The following is a 21017-nucleotide window of genomic DNA, read 5'->3' as shown; positions in this document are numbered from 1 at the left end:
TTGATGTGTGTTGCTTGAATTTCCAGCATCCGCAGAATTCCTGTTGCTGACCCATTGCTTGTTGATAGCATGCTGGGTTTAATGCTATCTCTCTGCCAATCTACCTTTCTTGCTTTTGATAAGAGATGTCCAGAATTAAATCTAATCATCACAATATTGCATCAACAATACTGGGCACTGAGTGATTTACCCTGTCCGAGTATAATATGTTGTCATCTTTTTAACCCAGCAGAGTATTGCAGGAGAAGTCTTTTAATTGTGAGGTGTTTCTTCATTGAATCACTCTGAGATAATCTGAAATACTGTTGTTATGATCCATTTATGATCTGGTCTTCAAAGTATCAGTCATGATATGGTTTATCTCTTTTTCAGGATTGAGATGCGTTACCTTTTCCCTGTTTTGCATAGGTACTCTGACACCTAGGCTACAGGGCTGCAAGGTGGAATGGAACTGATTGGATTTCTCTATTAGGAGCCAGATTGAATTCTATGGACCAATTGGTCTCTATAGTCAAAGCAAAAAGCTCTCCTTAGTCCAGCCAATAACTCTAAAAGCAACATGGGGAGATTACAGTCCACTTAGTTGTCTTCTCCCTTTGAAAAGAACCAGCACTTCGACTTATCAAAAATTTAAGACTGGTCAATAGGAGAGGAACTGAGAGGAAAAAGGTGAACACATAGCTAAGGCTCAAACCTCCAATCACCTAATTTGATTCGCTTTGAGCATCAATCCTGTCTTTTTCCTCTCCTACTATTATCATAAAGCTGAATTCCCATAATTAAGATCACCTTTATTTTCTCTTCCCCCTCAAAATTTTTGGAAGAGCCTTTTATGCTCACTTTCAAACCCACTTGCCCCAACTCTTACCCTTGCTGATCTTCCTGACCAGTGAGTCTATTAGAAGTTAATGCTGCCATTTTCCTTACTCTTCTGTCCATTCCCAGCCATCAATTCCTCACTAAAGAATAAGTAAACTATATTGACCAATAGATACTAGAGATTCTGCAGGTGCAGGAAGTTCTGAGCAACACACACAACATACTAATGGATGACAATCCTTAATCAGGACTCAAAAGAAAGGAGCGGAAGATGGATGGATGAGGGGAAGGAGCACAAGCTGGCAGGAGAGATAAGTGAGCCCAGGCAAGGAGGAAGATAACTGGGCGGAAGTGGGGTAGGGGTGAAGTAAGAAGGTGGGAGGTAATAGGTGGAAGACGTAAGGGACTGAAGAAGAAGGAATCTGACAGGAAAGGACAATGGACATGGAAGAAAGGGGAGGAGGAGGGGAACCAGAGGGAGGTAATGGGCAGGTGAGGAGAAGAAAATGGTGAGATGGCAACCAGAACAGAGAATGGAAAAAAGAGAAGGGAGTGGGAGCGGGGGGTGGGGGGGGGGGAGAAATTACTGGAAGTTAGAGATATCGATGTTCCTGTCATCAAGTTGGAGGCTACCCACACTTTGGAGCTGTTGTTCCTCCAAAGTGTATATGGCTAATTGTGGCAGTAGAGGATTTTCCACAGCTCCAAATAGTCCCACTTGATACTTACCGTATCCAATCCTCCTCCTAATCAGTTAGTCCCTTCCCACAAGACTCTTACTGCCCTACTTTCTTCTCAGGCCCCTCTGTGGCAGTAGTTATAAAAATGCACCATTTCACATCATTCAGCCCCATCTGTAAACTAAAATATCCACAATGCCTCTGCCAGTAAATGTCAGCCCCACCTCTACACTAAGATATCCACAATGCCTCTCTGCCAATAAATGTCAGCCCCATCTTTACAATAAAATAACCTCAACGAATGAAATGACATTCACGTCTTAGAATACAAATGTTTGTACATTCACCTCATCAAGTTTCTGCTCAGCTCACTCTACCTTAGCAATTGATTCAAAATGTGTTCCATTTCCCCTTGTCATCCTGGATATCTACAGCATTTAACATGCTCAGCAATTTGCCAGTGTCCATCTTTGCCTGAATAGCCTCAATCTATCCAACAAAGGCTGAAGACACTAGGAATGGCTTTTACTTCCATTCCCATAATCTTATCTTTGGAGCCCTTCCAGCTTCTCTCCTGTGCTTTCCATCACTACTCATTTACCTGATTTTCTTGGGGGCCATCTGCTTGCTCGTGTATTCTGATAACATCGGACCCATTCATAGATTTATGTACAAGTATACTGTAGTGATAGCAACAACCAATCTGCTGGAAGAACTCAGCGGGTCAAGCAGTGTCTGTGGGAGAAAAGGAATTGTTGACGGACTTCCCTTTCGAAAAAAGATGAGAAGAAATTTCTTTAGCTAGAGGTTGGTAAATCAGTGGAATTTATTGCCATAGACAGCTGTAGAGGACAAGTCATTGGATATATTTAAAATGGAGGTTGATAGTTTCTTGGTTAGTAAGGACATCGGAAGTTATGAAGAGAAAGCAAGAGTATAGGATTGAAAGGGAACATAAATCAGTCATGATCGAATAGCAGAGCAGACTCAGCTTAATTCTGCTCCTATGTCTTATGGTCTTACAATCTTGTAATTCAGGTCATAACATTGTGCGACAGTGAAAACTTCTATTTACCCAATGTGTAACTGGAGGGAAGTCTAGTTGCTCCACTGCTAAGCAATCTGACCAGACAAGATTGGGCAACAGAGATGTAAACCCACATGAGCAAGCTGATGACACTCAAGTGCACCAGGTAAATGAGGGTTAATGGAAAGCCAAGGTGAGGACATTAAAGCTGTCATCGTCAAATATTTGTATGTAACTTTATTAATCAGTCTCATGTGGAAGTGACAGAACATCATTATCATATGTATAAGTACATTCTAATTGTCAGCGTGCAATAAAATGTGCAGCATATTTGGAAGCAGCTGGCGTCTCTAACAGATAATTACATGGAATACCTATCAGCACTACTGCTCGCAGACCACTTCCAAATGACTACAGTCACCTTTATTTCCTGACAGAACTTCCATACCTTGTCACAAATTCTATCCTCCTCCACAGCCGTGGTGTTATAATAGATTAAGAGAGAGGTACAGTGCCAAAGCAGACCCATCAGCTCCATCGAGACCTCTCTGATAATCTCCCCCATGTTCTCTTCAATTACCCCAAGATTCTACCCCACCCTGCCATATGAGGGGCACTTCACAGTGGCCAATTAACCATTCAAAATGGACATCTTTGGGATGTGGGAAACCGAAGCACCTCAAAGAACCCCGTACAGTCACAGGGAGGATATACAAACTCCAGATAGACAGCACGTGGTCAGGAGTGAATCTGGCTGTCTGGCACTGTGACACAGGGCTCTGCTAGCAGCACCATGCTGCTGCCTAGTTACTGAATCAGAAAGTGTGGAACCTATTCAATGAGTCCAACTTTACATCTTGGCATTACAAACTTTGGCTAATTCCACATCCAGAATGTTGTCCATCTCTCTCCATATTATTCCATTTGCAGCTGCAAGTTTCTTCCAAACGAAACCATTTGCTGCCTCTAATCCCAAATTTTCTAGTACTGCCATTTATTCTCACTCTATTGAGTGCAAACTTCAATTCATCTGAGCCCCTGTGTTTCTGATGAGAAATGCTAACCCTTTTAAATAATAATCCATAATGTTTGGAAGGAAATCTTCATTGAATTCAAAATATTTCTTTTTTTTTAATTTTATTTTTATTTGGATAAGGAATTCACAAATATCATGTACTTTTTTCACACATATAACCTTTTCCATTTTTTTATATGTATAAAACTACAATTATTTATACATTCTTAAGTACACATTGAGATGATATAAAAGGAAAATAAACATTTAAATAGATAATTATGTACTGTGGTAAATCTAACCTATTAGGCTAAGTAATGGAATTAGTTGTTAAGAAAAATGGTAATAATAGTTTCCATATAACCCTTCTGGACCATTTCCACTGGTCCAAAATGTTGTATATAAGCCTATGTATCAACCATTGTAGGTGTTTATATCCTAATTTGTTCATGCTTGCTCCTGCCCGCAGACATAATTATCCAATCCCTATGTACTTATTTACTTAATTTTTTCATTTTTTTATCCCTTTCCCAAATCTTTCCCTTTACTTGTGTTAATTCTCTATTTTCCAAAAGAAAACAAAAAAAAAACAAACATTTAGACTAGGGGTGCTTACGTTAGCATATTTCAAAGAGGATTTTAGGTCTCTGGGTGAAAAAAAAGACAACAAAGTACAAATACTGCACCCAAAATATTAGTTTGGTTCAGAGGATTTTCACACATTGAAATAATTCACAATTATCAAAAACAGATTGCTTTTCTCCTTTCAGTTGTAAATTCCATATTTTATACTCCATATTTTATAATAATCTGAGTAGCTCTGAATTGTCCTTAATTCACATACATGAGCATGATTATTACAGTTGCTACTTTCTTTTATACCTTTATACCTTAAATGCTGATAAACCACTGGCACTTTACTGTACACATCGACTAAAATCAGGAAGATTTTATTTCCCCCCATCAACAAGAAAAATGCATATGTTGGATACTTTCACAGCTTGAGAGTCCTTAAAACATTTTTCTGAACAAATTATATACTTCAGGAGTTTTGCCACTGTTATAATTTAAGATACGACTAATTTTCATTAAGCACCATCCTATATTTGTTTTATATATATATAGTATTAATTTAACACCAGCTGTACAGTGCCTAATTCTTGAAGGGTACAAAGGGTTTGGAGAGAATACAGAAGATATTTATGAGGTCACCCTGGATTTTTATGCTGAAAATCAAGGGGTGGATTTGAAGTAACACCCTGCTGTCTAACTAAGTATATGACCTTTAAGAATTTGAATGGGTTGCCATTTAGAATATGTCTTGTATAGGCTTTGGCCTGAAAGGTTTGAGTGGTTTGTTTCCATTAACTTGAACCTCTTTCCTTTCTTGAACTAGTGCCATACGCTTAATTTCCAATGATGCCAAGTGATTATACTGTGAAAGAATGTAAAATCATTGTCACCAGACTGAATAGTTTCTCTGTTCTGGAAACTCTAAGGCCGATAGGGACACAGCCACTTGTGAATAGAGATATTTTCCACTTCGCTTTTCCCTCTTCTGAATTGTTCAACATAATTCAGAATCTCACACAAAGTAATTGAGATAAAGGTCAGAGCCAAATAACATCTCTGACTAAATAAAACACTCATTTCTACTTTTCCCTGGTCCTGGATATAAAGCAGAGGTCCTACTGTTCACTACCTAGGGACAAATGGTAAACACATTCATTTTTCAACTTGTAAACTGATTAATTTTCTTGATGTTTGTATGGGATTATTGTTATACCTGCTTGTTTAAGTGTCTAATGATTCTGCTGTCATCTACACTGATCATTCTGGTATTGGCTGATTTGCTTTTGTTATTGCAGCAGTCAAATCTGTCTAAAATATCAACAGGAGGTTTAAAGGTTCAGCAATTCTTTACTTACCATGAAGCGATTTAGATGTGAATTCAAAATTCTCTTAGCAATGGATTCATAATGAGGTGGAAATTCATTGGTATTCATTCTTGCTATAGAGTTATGGTAAGATGACACCAATGATCGTCGGCGAAGTTCTGTAGGCTGCAGACAATAGTTCTGATTATACTGTTAAATATTCCTCTTTTGAAATGCACTCACTGCAGCCTGCAGCATGTAACTTGCCTCAAGAAATATACTTTTAAATCAACTTAATGGTCTACAGCTCTCACGGCTGCCTGAAGGACTCGACTGACCAAGCAGGTACAGCACCTTTAAGCAGATGAAGGTTCATCGCCATGGCCAGAAGCGAGGCAGGAGGCTGAAACGTAGAGGGGTGAGGACTCCTCTACACAGAAACTTCTTGGCAAACGTAAGATGGAGATCAAAATTGAGGACCTGAGGGCAAGATTGCTGTATCGGAGACACAGTTATATTCTATGTTTGACCGAGACTTGGCTTTCTCCCAGAACGCTAGATACAGTGATCAGACCTGAAGACTTCCTGATTTACAGAATGGACTGAACTGTTGATTCAGAAGAGGCAAAAGGAGAAGGTCTGTGCTTCATGATAAACTCATGGTGGTGCTCCGATGTGGCAGTTTAGTTGAACTCGTGTTTCCCTGAGTTGGAACACCTAACAGACAAATGCTATCCATTCTATTTACCTATGGAGTTCTCATCTGTGATCCTGACCGCAGTTTACATACCACCAGTGGCCGACTATAATCAAGCACTCACGATACTGCATGATGCCATCTCCAAACATGAAACCCTCCATCCTGATGTGTACACACGAGAAAATCTGCAGGAGCTGGAAATTCAAGCAACACACACAAAATGCTGGTGGAACGCAGCAGGCCAGGCAGCATCCATAGGAAGAAGTACAGTCAACGTTTCGGATTTAGGTCCAATTTGGAGGTTGACACTAGTTTGCCTAGATATCCTCTTTTACTGCCTGTGGTCCTTGTGCCTGTGTGACATATAGTAACAGATTCAAAAGATAGACCATTCAATAGGAGCCCCAGGAAAGGGTGTGGCATGCAAAAGTAAATAGACCCTGTGATGTACTCCAGTTATATCTGCAGCATCAAGGACACTAATCATACAGTAGATTGTAGGCTTTCAGCTCTGTGCCAGTAAGTTCTGAAAGTGAGGCTACCCTTGTCCCTCGGTCCTGTATGAATGACCCTCTGCCATCTTTACCTTAGTTGCACTTTAAAGTTGTCGGATAAGGAATATGTTAAGCCTTCTTCCACATTCTGCAGACCCACTGAAAACATAATAAAGCTGGAGAAAGTGAGAGGGATGACATTTGTGTTGGCTCCCACGTTCATCCCAGTGGCCATCTGTCGAGAGAGATGGATGAATTAAAACTTGATTAATATCATATTCTTGCCGAGGCAACATTTGGGTCCAAAGCCTCAGCTTGCTCTTCAAGATGGATTCAGTGAACACCTTCAACACAAATCCTCATAATTATGTTGAGTTGAGCATTTTTGATCTTTAGTTGGAGAACTTTGCAACCTATGTGCAATGAGACCTGATTATCACCAATCACATTTCTTTGTTGAGTAGGTACAGGAAAAAAGTCAGTGGATGAGGCAGTGTTGTGGAGGAAAGTAGACAGTCAATGTTTTGGATCAGGACCCATCAAATGGACTGGAAATGGATAGTTTTGAGCCAAGACCCTGCATCAGGACCTGTGCAGATGAAAGGTTTCATCCTGAAATGTTGATTGTCCACTTCCCTCCACAGATGCTGCCTAACCCTCTGACTCCTCCAGCATCTGGCTTTTTGCTCCAGATCGCAGCAGCTGCAGCCCCATGTCTCCAAGGTGCTGGGAGTTAGTCAACTTTTAGACTATTTATAGTTAACATTGTGTTAGTCCATGAATTTTAAGTATGCTGAGGTGTATGACTCAGAGCGAACAATCTAATGTACAGCGTAACAAATGTAATCAATTCTCTCAATAAGCATACTATTTGAGGAGCAGAGGAAATAAAATGCAGCATCTTGAACAGTAATAGCTCTAATTCTGCCTGAAAACTTCAAAAGTGAGTGATGGTTGCTCATTAATTGTGTGTCTAATTTCAATTTATGTCATTGATGCAAGCTTGATAAATAGGGAGTCTACTCCATTATCCTCCGGCTGTTAGGCTGGAGAGTTGTCACCATGTACACGTTTGTTTTTAACACTTCAGGATCCACCTTTGGTTGCTTTTCATGCCCTATTTCCAATTCCTTTCACATTGAATCATTAATCCATTTGCATTTAATCTGCCCTGTCCTCTCCCTCTCCCTCTCCCTCCCCCTCTCTCTCTCTCTTTCACACACACACACACACACACACAGATCTTTTCTCCCTTTAAACTCATTATGTTTCCAGGATGTTTCCTTTCTGATGAAAGGCCATCAACCTAAAATATTAACCCTATAGCTGCAAATGCTTAAAATCTGAGATAAAGAATTTATTCTATCCCCCTGTTCACAGGTGCCGGCAGACTAGTGTCCAACACCGACACAGTGCTGGTATTGGGGGATTTATCCTGAGGACAGTCCCTACCTCACACTCTCTGTCCATTATATCCCTGTATACGCATCTTTTCATAACCTAAAATGAGATTTAATTTTTCCATCACAAGCACTGTCTGATGTAAACTTGTAACTTGATTGGTTTATTGTTCTCAGATGTACTGAGGTGCAGTGAAAAATTTTGTTTTGCATGTCATCCATACAAGTCATTTCATCAGATCAGTACATTGAGATAGTGCAAGGAAAATACAACAGAATACAGAGTAAAGTGTTATAGTTACTAAAAAAGTGCAGTGATGGCAGATAATTAGGGATAAGGCCATGACGAGATAGATTGTGAAGTCAAGAGTCTAAGAATTTCCAGTTTTTATTTCACCATTCCAGAATTCACAATATTTTACTTCAGTGTTATGTACGTGTGGGTTGAAGCTTTGAAAGAACTGCAAAGAATGATATAATATTCATGTCCTGAACTTTAAAGAATGTTTAAACCTCATATCACTTGAATCGTGGTTTAGTTGTTTGCCTATTTTCTTTGTGTATCAGCATAAGTTGTTAAATGTCACTGCAGTCATCCGGAAGACTAGGTAATTAGAAAAAGCACTCATTCTTTTGTAGCCTGTTTGTTAAACCTCTGTAAAGATGCCAAGATACAGCATAGGATGTGCTGGGACATATCATCAGTGATGTAAGCTGGGGTCATCAGGTGTTTCAACATCAGACACCCTCATCCAGGTGACCCAGCCAGGGTTGATCAGGCCTTGGCTTGTGTCCCAGCAGCATTGGTTCACAGGTCACACCTCTTGGTCCATAGCCATCTAGAGGCATGCACAGCAACCTCTGTGACGGTCCTGATGGCTCTTCTCTTTGCAACCCCCCCCCCCCCATTATCTCGTCCTGGACCAGTTTGCATCTGTGCCTGCCCTGGGCCCTGTCAAAGTGGGTTGAAGGGAAGCTGCCCAGCCCTGACTGACCAGATGCCACTGTCCCTATCAGATCCCTGTACCTCAGACATGACCGGGCCATCTCCACTGCATTCCTTGGCCTTTCACTTCCTGCCCTGTCCAGACCTCATTGCCTGCTGTCGAGTCTTTGGGGTTGCTGGAATCTTTGTGCAGCAGCAATTCCCTTTTGTGGGAAACCATAAACCATATTCAGGCTTCTGAAGGGAAGTTCAAGTGTGGTCCACTTCCAGTACAAAGCAATGCTGCTTAGGCTACGTGGGAGACCCAGCCATCTTCAAAAGTAGCCATTGATCTTTCTTTCAAGAGCCTCAGTTGTTGACATGGATACCTCATATATCAGTACTGGCCAGAGGATTCTGGGGAGGGTGCCATGCTGGATGATCCAGGCCTTGAACTTGCCAGCTAGGCCTGACGTTCACACTAGTGAGCCAGACTTCTAACTCCTTGGTGGTCTTTAGGATGGCAGCCGTATCTCTTAGGCAACAGTCAAAGACCTTCCTCAGGCTCTTGACTGATTTCTCAGAAATGGATGGCATAGCAATTCCATCCAAGGAGAAATGGAACTTGTCTGTGAGTGTGCCTTTCTTTAACACCAGAAACCTGGATTTCTCTGGCTTAATACTCATCCTTCCCCACGCAATGATCCTGTCGAGACCCTGGAGAATCCGTCTACTGCCTGGGACTGATGTAGTTGTCACTATGAGGCCTTCTATGAGGGCTCTGATTGGGGGCTGCTGCATTTCTGACTTAGTCAGAGGGCCTCTACCCTCCAGTTCGGTTGCCCTAACCAGCATGCTCATGATCAGAGAGAAGAGGATCACTAAGATTATACATCCAGTTATAATACATTTTCCATACCGGTGCCAGCCTGATCTAGTTGTTCCTGAGGAGATTGTCAATTAGAAGTTCCCATCGTAGTCCAGGATAAGGTCCTCTACCTTCTTTTGATTATGTCATTTCAGTGCGATCTCCACCAGCTTTTGTGGTAATGACCCCATCCATTAGAGACAACCATTAATTCAGCAGGACAGTTCCCATGTAACCTGAAGATTGTTTTTCTCTGTCCATTTAAGAACTGACAGCAATGGTCACACCTAATGGGCCGCATGCTGGGAGCAATGAGAATTTGCAGCACTTCATTGAAACTGATTGGCAGTGTAAGCTTCAGCGTGCAGTTACACAGGGATATCTGACAAGGCTTTTGGTGAATCCCATAATTAAAGCTCATGCTGTTTGTCAGACATCCAGAAGCAGCATTTGGTGACCTACAACCTTTATTTAAAGGCCAACAGAGTAGCCGAGAGTAATTTCTAGGCTCCTAACCCCACAGACTGTGTTATGCTATATGCTCAGAATTTTGTCCTGTACAAGCTGGTTGCTGTCGGATGTGGGGACATTAGTAAGCACTCCCATCACCTGTGGCATGACTATGTGAATGATGAGAGAGCACTCTTTGTGAATAGAGATTGAGGGTGCTGAGGGAGAAGGTTAGCTCTCAGCAGGGCGCCACATCTATTCTACATATTTAAACAGTAATGCTCGCCCTTGAAACACAGTGAGGAAGTCTGAAATCTGGGAGTTCTCTGGGCACAAGTGATACCTCAAACTGAGTCATTACTACAGTGCCAGTGGCGGTTAATGTGACCAACACCATGGGGGTACGGAGTAACCAGTCAAAAAGGTCATCAGGGCATTGTGGAGCTGTAACCCTGGGATGCACCATCTGAGGCCTATCCATACTCAGGGCCCAGTCTGTTTTGTAACACAGCAAATAGGGTAAAGTATGGGAGAAGGGAGCGTGCATGAGGACCCCATACTACTCAGTATCTCACTGGTAATTCTGCACTGGGAAGTTCACTGTCATCTTGCATTTCTAGAATTTTGTTCACATTTGTCATTGACCAGCAATGGCAGTCTTGTGAGAATTACCATCTTCCTTGTGGTAAGCCAGATTGAGTCTGCTCTGCCATTCAATCATGAGCTGATCCAACTCTTCCAGTCATCCCCACTCCCCTGCCTTCTCCCCATACGCCTTGATGCCCTGGCTATCTCTGCCTTAAATACGCCCAATAACTTGGCCTCCACAGCTGCTTGTGGCAACAAATTCCACAGATTTACCACCCTCTAATTAAAGTAATTTCTCTGCATCTCTGTTCTAAATGGATGTCCTTCAACCCTGAAGTCGTGCCCTCTTGTCCTAGACTCCCCAACCATGGGAAATGACTTTGCCATATCACACTGCTGTTAGTTGCTTATGTGTCACCTTGCGAGCATCACAAATTATACATTGCAAGAGATTCTATGCACAAATGTCGAATTGTTGTTGTCATATGGAGTGATACAGTGGTGCAGTTAATATGGAGCTGTTGCCTCACCATTCCAGAGACACGGGTCCAATCCTGATCTCCAGTGCTGTATGAGGAGAGAGTGTTGCATGCTCTCCCTGTGACTGTGTGAGTTTCATTGCTTATCTACTGAAGGATAGATTGCACCCCAATCAACACCTACCCCCCACCCCCCTCACCTAGCCACGAGGTCCATCTGAGTACTGGTACTCAGAATCATGGCAGTGTATGTTAAATATCATATCCCACCATCTTCACTATCAGGAGTGGATATTGTTTAATGCAACACGATTCCTGTCACTCACCTTTCTAGTTTTGTATCCAACATTATTTGATTTCACATTCTCATCATAGAACACAGAACAGTACAACACAGAAACAATCCCTTTGGACCACAGTATTGTGTCAAAGTATTTGAAATAGTGATTAAATGTCGAACTAAGCTAATCCTTCTGTCTACACACTGTTCATACCCATCCATTTCCTGCACATTCACGTGCTTATCTAAGAATCTTTAAAATGCTTCTATTGTACCTGCCTCCACCAGCATCCCTGGCAGTGCACTCCCTTTGAACTTACCCCCTCTCACCTTAAATGCGTGCCATCTAGTATTAGATATTTTGGCCTTGGGATAAAGGTACCAGCTGCCTACTCTTTCTATGCCTCTCGTAATTCTATAAACTTCTGAAGCCCCCTTTTACTTAGCGTCTCTGGAAAACCAGCTTGTTAAAGGGAAAAGGAGCAGTTGGCAAGTGGGAGGTTTTTAAAAGTGTCATTTCAAGAGGCCAGGGGCTGCGTGTCCCTACTAGGGTGGACGGTAGACATACCAAGTTTTTAGAAATCCTGGCAGAGTAAAGATATTAGCACAATTAGAAATTTACTGATAATATGAAATAGGGAGTCTTGTTGGTAGTAAAGCAGGTTACAATGAAGAGCAAAGAAATTTTTATTTATTCATTGAGATACAGCATGGAATAGGCCTTCCAACCCTTCGAGCTACGCTGCCCAGCAATCCCCAAATTAATCCTAGGGACAATTTATATTGACCAATTAGCCTAACAACTGATATGTCTCTGGACTTTGGGAGGAAACTGGAGCACTTGGAGGAAACCCACGCGGTCACAGGGGGAACATACAAAGTCCGTACAGGCAGTGGGGGGAAATAAACCCATGTCACCTGTACTGTAAAACGCTGCGATAACCACTACACTACCGTGCTTAAGTTAGGGAGATGGGCTGAGAAATTGCAAGAGGATTTCAACTTAGGTAAGTGTGAGGTGGGCAGTCAAACCAGGTGGAACTTTTACTATGAATAGCTGGGCACTAACGTGTGTTGTGGAACAAAGGGACCTGGGAGTATGAGTGTGTAGTTTACTGAAAGCAGCTATGCTAGTAGACAAAGTGGTGAAGAAGGCATTTACCTGTACTAAGCCTGCCTTCATCAGTCAAGATATTGCATTTAGGAGTAGGGATATTATGCTGCAGTTATACAAGTCATTGGTGATGCGCCACATCAAGTATTGTGTACACTTTTGGCCAATCTGTGTAGGAAAGACATTGTCAAGCTGCAGAACAGGTTTACAAGGAGGTACATGGACTAGATGGACTTAGTTCGAGGGAAAGCTGGCAATACTGGATCTTTATTGCCTGCAGCACAGAAGAATGAGGGTTGACCTTACAGATATTTATAAAATTGTGAACAGTATGGATAAGGTGGACAGCCATAGTCTTTTCCCCCTGGCTGAGGAGTCCAAAACTAGAGGGCACAGATAACAAGCAAGAAAGGAAAGATATAAAAGAAACTGCAGAACCAATTTCTGTACACAGGGAGTAGTGAGTACATGAACAAGTGGTGGAGGCAGGTACAATTACATGTAAGAGGCATCTCAATAGGTTCGTGGAGGGGGAGGGCTTAGAGAATTATGGGCCAAACATGGTCAACTTGTACGAGCAGGGAGGATGCGGAGCTCAGCATGGACCAGTCAAACCAAAGGGCCTGTTTCTGTGCTGTATTAATCGATTACTCTGTGACTCAATGACTGAGTGAGGAAAGAGGTTGAGCAGGTTAGGACATTTTCATTGGAACATCAGAAAATAAAGTGTGTCCTTATAACCACGAGAGGCATAGATGGGGTCAATATGCAGTCTTTTTCCCAGGGTTGGGAAATCAAGACCTAGAGGGCATAGATTTAAGGTGAAAGTACAGCACAGTACAGGCCCTTCAGCCCACAATGATGTGCTGACCTTTTACACCCTATCCACTGGCTATCCTTTCTCACAGTTTGCCAGTACATTTTCACCAAGGCAGCATCTTTTGACCTAACGTTCTGATTCCCATCCCCCTGTCAACCTAACTTAACCACCCCAACAGCTCTAGCAAACATACCCACAAGGACATTGGCCCCTCTCGAGTTCAGGTGTAGCCCATTCTTTTTGTACAGGTCATACCTTCTCCAGAAGCGGATCCCAATTATCCACAAATCTGAGAGGGCAGAGATTTATTCGAAACCTGAGTGGCAATATTTTCACCCAAGGGGTGGTCCTATATAGAAAGAGATGCCAGAGTAAGTGATTGCAGCAGGTCCATTAACAACCTTTAAAAGGTACTTCGGACAGGTACGTGAAAAGGGAAGAGGGATATAGATCATACGCAGGCAAACGGTATTAGTTTAGAATAGAATCTTGATTGGAATGGGCCAAGTGGTCTGAAGGCTTGTTTTCATGCTCTATGATGCTATTACTCAATGACCTCTCAGCATTGAATAATAAGAAAGAAATTAATAAGAAAACATTATCCCCCCCTCCCCCACCAGTTCATAGAAATAAACACTGTGGAACAGACTTTAATGACTGAATTTTGAAGTACTGTGCTCTAATGCGAGGCATGAAATTCAAGGCAAGGATCTCAGTGGCCAGGCTGATACTACTGCCACCTACAGGTAGCAAATAGGTCACTACAGCAGAATTCAGTCTATTTTTATTCAAAAATATGTAGCTCTTTATTTAGATTGAGATAATTTTCTCATTTGTAATTAATTTTACAAAGTAATTTGGATCCTTCAGCTATCATTTATTTCTACATTAAAGTGTATTACATCCAGTCTTTAAGAAGATATAACTGATATTATATAACATTTCTTTCATACGCACAGTGTGCCATTTTCTTTTACTCCGTTACCCACCATTGACAACCTGTGTGCCTTGTCCATCACTGCTGTTCGTGCTTAGTTACCTAGCAGCACATATTTCACTCTTGCTTTGCTGAGCTTCTCAGCAGGCTTGTCGCAGTTAGATCTGGAGCAGCAATCCAATTAGAAGTGGGATCCATTCTGGTGTTCTTACACTGCTGCAGGTAGGTGTCATCTTGTGTTTGGTATTTCATTTGACTTAATCCACTTTAGAATAGCTTATGATCTAAAAGCAAATCTCATTCAGAGCATGAATGAATGAATGTGAAATGTTTATTTTGCAAGTTGCAAACTGAGGTCTGTGTACCATATTGGAAATGTAATTCAACAACTAATGTCTGCCAATTCCTCACAGCTCATCAGCGATGGCAGTGTGGTCTATGCAGAGGCCCTCTGGGACCATGTCACCATGGATGACCAGGAGCTGGGCTTCAAAGCTGGTGATGTCATTGAAGTAGTGGATGCAACCAACAAAGAGTGGTGGTGGGGGAGGATCGCGGACAGCGAAGGCTGGTTCCCTGCCAGCTTTGTGCGGGTAAGAGCCGTCCGTAAAGGAATATACACATTGACAATATGTGTATGGTACTTTCCCTCCACATGGTGTGACAGGATCATAAGCTAGGAGTGAAGTAAAGACAGCTTGTGAAAATTGGGAAGATTGGATCATTGAACACCCTCCTAGAATATTCTGCTTGCTGTTCCTTAAGTTTACAAACATCTTCCCACATTTGCAACTGTCTCACTGACCTAATCAGTAAAATGAAAATGCTATTTTTTCCCAACATTTTCTGTTCTTGTTTCAGATTTCTAAAAAAAATGCAGTTTTTAATGTTCACGCTGCCATTAAAGTACTGACATTGACCCTCAGACATAAGGCAATGCTCAACTCCTGCCAATACTAAAATGGTTTGAAAGTTGATCATGGAGAAAACAGATTTCATTGAGTCAGTAAGGGTAGAAGTGCACCTTAGATCACTATCACTAAGCATGTTTATTAACCACTGGGAGCACTCATACCTTGCACACCCAGTTTATTTAACTTTAGATGGACAAATGCTAACCACCGGGAGGTGAATATAAAGAGCAGCTGGTTCTCACACACCCCATTAGTGCCAGTGATCAAAGATGAATTTCTCCCCACGATGCCATTATTAGATACAGAGTTACTTTGGTGAACGAATGAAGACAGGCCCTAAATTCTTAGCAGCGTGGAGGAACAGAGTCATCTTAGGACCTGCGTCCATAGATCTCTGAAAGCTGCTGCACAAGCTGATAGGGTGGTTAACAAGGCCTATGGTGTGCTGGCCTTCATTAATCAGGAGCCTCAGGGTAATGTTGCAGCTATGCCACACTTGGATTATTGTGTTCAGTTCTGGTTACTTCATTATAGGAACAGAGAGAGGGAACAGAGGAGATTTACTAGGGTGCCGTCTGGACTAGAGAACATGTGTTATGAGGAAAAGGCTGAGCAGGTTAGGACTTTTCTCTTTGGAGCGATCTACGATGAGAGGCAACTTGATTGACGTGTTTAAGATTATGAGAAACATGGATGAAATGGACAGCCAGCACCTTCTTCCCAGGTACCACAGCACACCTGTTAAAGGTAAGCGGAGGAAAGTTTAGAGGAGATGACAGAGGTAAGTGAGTGATAGGTTGCTGCAATCTACTCTCTGCAGCAGTGGTAGGGTCTGATACAATGAGGTATTAAAAGGACACTTGGATAGAAACAGATTTAAGAAAAATGGAGGGTTATGAGCTGTACAGGAGGGAAGACTAGAAGGATGAAGTGGATTGTGCAGTGGTGTTATATAGGTCAGCACAGTATTGTGGGCCAAATGGCCTGTACTGTGCTATACATGCTGTGCTCTCAATGACTTCTTTGTTAATTAGGATAGGTCTGTTTAAAAGTCTGGCCTTCGCACATAACTTAATCCTGAGTTGCTCAATTACAAAAGTTTGAATTTGTCAGGTGCTGCTCAGCCAGACACTTGAAAGGTTGAATAGATGCTCATGCTATCAAGCTGTGCCTGTAGACTGCTATTGCTGACTCTCTGAAGCCACGGCTGTCACACACTGGGAGGAGTTGAAGGATAACCTGTCAGGGTCTCAGACACGGCACTAGAGGCCTTGTAGAGTAGAAAGGGTACCCTGTACCCACAAAAGGAAGGAATCCACACTGCCCTCTACCATACTGCAGCTGGTGTTGCAATGTCTTGCTTTCAGATTCAGATAATGGTCACACATTCCAGAGTGGAAGAAGCTCACAGATTAAATAGTATAAACACAATACAGCAATAAATACAATGGTAAATACAGCAAGGAATACAAAATGGCAGACTGATACAGCAATTGTAGTGCAATCTGAAGCAATGTACAAAGAAATGCTAAAGTGGCAATAATGGAATAACTGTTGCAATTCTCACTAATTTGGAAACAACGCTCCCTGTGTCTGGAACAGTATTCTTTGTATTGTGGTGTGTCCCTTTGCAGGATAGCTATAAAGACTGGACCTGTTGGGGTTAAATGCTGATACCCTCAAGAACTTACAGCTCTTTGATAAGAACATGGTACTGATGTAGGCATTGTCAGTTTCAGTGTGGTACAAAAGAAAGAAATCTGACATTACTCTTCTGTGAAACTCACAACTGAAGCTCTTGCTCCCTGTGATGTTTTCTCCAACAGAACTACCATGGCCCTCAGTGCTGTTTTAATGCTGCTTAAAGATGTTGAGCTATTTCATAGCCCCAGAGACCCTTAACCAGCAGCAGAAATCCTCTGCAAAGATGTGTTCACTCTGGTCTGCTGGATGAGAGCGTATAGGTTTGAGTCCATTCCACCAAGATGTCACTGTGTTTCCTAAATTCATGGATGTTATGGAAAGTGAAAGTAAAACTATAATTATGGTCCTTAGTTACATTTTGTTGCACTTAATTATGGTCCTAGGGTACAAAAGTTACAGCAAAGTTATGTTTTCTTTTGAATAGTTGGTAATTGATGGTTGTTATATACATACAATAGTTAAAGAACTTTAAGTAAGACAATGAAGTAGAAAGAGTGCTTTGCAGCAATAGTTATCTCTACACAAAAGGACTGTCAGTAACACATGCTGGGAGGGAGGATTGGTCAAATACACAGGTTTAAGGAAGTGGTGTATGCATGGTGGCTTAAATAAGTAATATCAAAACGTGGTGCAGTCGAGGAAAAGCAAGTGATGAACAAAAGAGATGAGAAATGAAGTGGTTATGATGAGCAGCTGGAGACGGTAACAAAGACAATGACATAATTTCATCAGGCCTACATTCATGGAACAAACCTACGTAAATGTCTCTAATCCCATTATGAACACAGTGTTGCTTAGAGGATTTATAGATCTGCCTTTCCTTTCATTCCCAAAGTTGTGGGTCAACCAGGATGAACCCATGGAGGAATATCCAGTCAAGGTCGAGGGCGGGAAGCCTGATGATCCCAACAGTACTGACCACTGCTCGGCCACAGGCCAGTCGAAGAAAGACCAAATGCGGACAAATGTCATCAGTGAGATTATGAGCACTGAGAATGATTACATCAAACACTTAAAGGATATCTGTGAGGTAAGGACTGGTTGTCACTTTACAAATGTGGTGTGTGTGGGGTTTGAAGAGAATGGTGTCTGCCCAGCTACCAGTCGTCTTTTATTTCTTGGTACAGAAATTTCATGTATTGGCATGGATTTCTTCAGAGAGTTTCAGGTTGTTGTTTCTGAAGGGGGGAAGATGAAATGACATCGACAGCAACACTGGAGAAAAAGGAAACATTGATTCATCCTATAACTAATAGATCCAGAGATTAACTTTGTGCTCTATCATCATTCATTTGGATGAGCACTTTATCAAAGCGGTCCCCAACCTTTTTTGCACTGCGGACTGGTTTAATATTGACAATATTCTTGCGAACCAACCGACCCGGGGGGAGGGGTGGTGTAGAGTTGCCAACGGACAAGAGTAGCAGTCAAATACATTGGGTTTACCCCGAGAAAGACTACAATGACCATGAAGCCTTGCGCGGGCACCAGTGCGCATGCGTGTACGTGCCGATTTTTTCTACAGATCGTTTTTGGCGATTCTGTTCGGGGGGGGTGGGGGTGTTAATCACGACCAGAATATAGGTGATAAGTGGCTAATACACTCAATTTCGTTTCTAAAAGGGTTTATCTAACGAATTTAATATTAAACACACAGCACATATTTTCCTCGCATGAATATAGTGATAAATCAATTACCAGGGGAGGACGGGACAGCTTGAAGTGTTGAACGAACTTCCAGTAGAAGTGGTAGAGGCAGGTTCGATATTGTCATTTAAAGAAAAATTGGATAGCTATATGGACAGGAAAGGAATGGAGGGTTATGGGCTGAGTGCAGGTTGGTGGGACTAGGTGAGAGTAGCATTCAGCACGGACTAGAAGGGGAGAGATGGCCTGTTTCCGTGCTGTAATTGTTATATGGTTATATAAGTCAATAGCATCATAACATTTTAAGTAACGTTTGGATATTAAACACACAGCACATATTTTCCCCGTATGGACATATAAAATCATTGCAACACACTAATATCGCTGAAACAGTCGGAGCCCTGGGCTTGTTTTCCTGCAACAAGACGGTCCTATCGAGGGGTGATGGGAGACAGCGATACTCGAAGGGGGTTCCTTATGTCCAGTCTATTCTGCAATTTAGTTTTCGTTGCATTCATCGCAGAGATATGTTGGAAATGGAAGCAACGTTTTCAGTGCTGTCATGGCTATCTCAGGATATTTAGTCTTGACTTTGATCCAGAATGCTGGCAGAGATGTTACGTCAAACATACTTTTCAGCCCGCCGTCATTTGCAAGCTCGAGGAGTTGATCTCCTTCCCGCGCTGACATGGATGACGCGCGGGTAATGACCTCGCGTGTGTTCAAGCTCAACAGTGCATGACAGGGAATGAGGAAAGGTGCAGCTGACTCCTATCGCCAAATCATATCGATTCCTCGCAGCCCAGTAGCACAAGCTTTGCGGCCCGGCCTGGTGGTTGGGGATCGCTGCTTTATCAGAGTGAAAGTTCAGGCAAAATAGTTTCTTGTGAGCCTGCTTAAAACAGTTTTCTATTGATATTAAATACATATGTATAGAGAGTTGACAATAATATGTTCATATATGATAATATTGTGAATAACTGCTGACAAACCAAGACATTTAGTTGTAAAGAGAATATGACTAAAAAAAGTTTGCTTTTCAGCTTTGCTCAATTTGATGTTTTAGTAGTTGTGTTAAGTATTGAGCATCACTGAAGTTCAAAGCTGACCTAACTGTTTTAATCCATCTTCCGAAGTGGAGATGCTTTTTATATTCGGTTGCCGCAGAAAATAGACACTAATTTGCCTTGGCCTTTCTCCCTCTGTTTCCTCTCCCTCCTGAAGATATGTGCCAACTTGTTACCTTGGTAGCCAGCCCAACTGTTCACGTCTAGGAATAAGTAGTTACATTCACACTGCTGTCGGAGACTGAAAATGAATTAAGTCTGCTACGATACAAAGAAAAGGGAGAAAATATAACCAGTACAAACCACATCCTGGTGGCTTCCTTTGTGTGTAGTAACAGCGGTGCACAAATACTGAATAGCACGAAATACTGAGAATCTATTTGAACATAATTTTGTGGAGAATAGGTCTGGTCACGTTACTGTACTCTTTTTTTCCATTTAATTTGACTGTGCAACGCCATCTGCCCTCATAGACAGAACAGTTTTGACCACACTTCACTCACGCTGTGGTCTGTAAGAATGTTTCTGAGACTGTGTGGGAAAGGAAATGGTGGAGCCTGTTCTATGGGTGATGTGAAAGTTTTGTCATAATTTTGTTTGGCGAGAAGGGCCCTACATGACAAATTTGTCACTGTATGCTGGAGTGGGGATACTCTATTTCTTCCTGGAGTGAGTGTTTTTGCCAATAAGCTCTGGTAAGGGATGCAGTGGTCTTTGTAGAGTACTTCCCAAACACAGAGCCCTGTTCTGTACAGGCTGTTCTCAGGGTGAACACTGAAACCAGCACTATCTACTGCTGGAGGGCCACTGAGTCGGTGGAAGGTGACCTCGGGTCTCTCTGAAACATTATGCCATTTCCATGGAATGGGCTAATCATGACTGAGTATGGAAGCAGGCGCATTCCAAGATACATACCATGTGTTCTGAAGCTCAGAGAAATAGTAGATGTGTTATATGGAAGGTCACAATTTAGGGTCCCTGTAACATTGTATACTGAGGGGCTGAATCATCTGTGAACCCCCATCAGATTGCTTGATCATGATACCATGTGTGAGAAGAAAGATTCTATGGTGATGTAGCGAAAACCTGGTCCATAAGGATAACCTTTCAGCAGAGATTGTAGGTTTCATTGTATAACCCTGGGAAGTCCCCGTAGAACAGTGGGTCCTCTAACAACCAAGTTTAAAATCCAAACCACAAGGAGCTATACAA

At 42.0% G+C, this 21017-nt stretch overlaps 1 protein-coding gene across 3 annotated transcripts in view; it reads left to right on the top strand.

The window, feature by feature from the left end:
* The window catches only part of arhgef4 (Rho guanine nucleotide exchange factor (GEF) 4), a 355442-nt gene that overhangs the window by 303843 nt on the left and 30582 nt on the right, over positions 1–21017 (top strand). For 2 of the 3 annotated variants that reach the window (XM_072255652.1, XM_072255654.1), the window contains 2 exons: positions 14887–15066; positions 17927–18121. In XM_072255652.1, the coding sequence (XP_072111753.1) occupies positions 14887–15066; positions 17927–18121 (375 nt within the window). Of the gene's footprint in view, positions 1–5173; positions 5257–14886; positions 15067–17926; positions 18122–21017 lie in introns of those variants that run through there. The other variant, XM_072255655.1, reaches the window with a different exon arrangement.

The sequence above is a fragment of the Mobula birostris genome, chromosome 4 (genome assembly GCF_030028105.1).
Source record: "Mobula birostris isolate sMobBir1 chromosome 4, sMobBir1.hap1, whole genome shotgun sequence".
NCBI lineage: Eukaryota > Metazoa > Chordata > Chondrichthyes > Myliobatiformes > Myliobatidae > Mobula > Mobula birostris.
This window is presented reverse-complemented; position numbering and strand designations above follow the sequence as displayed.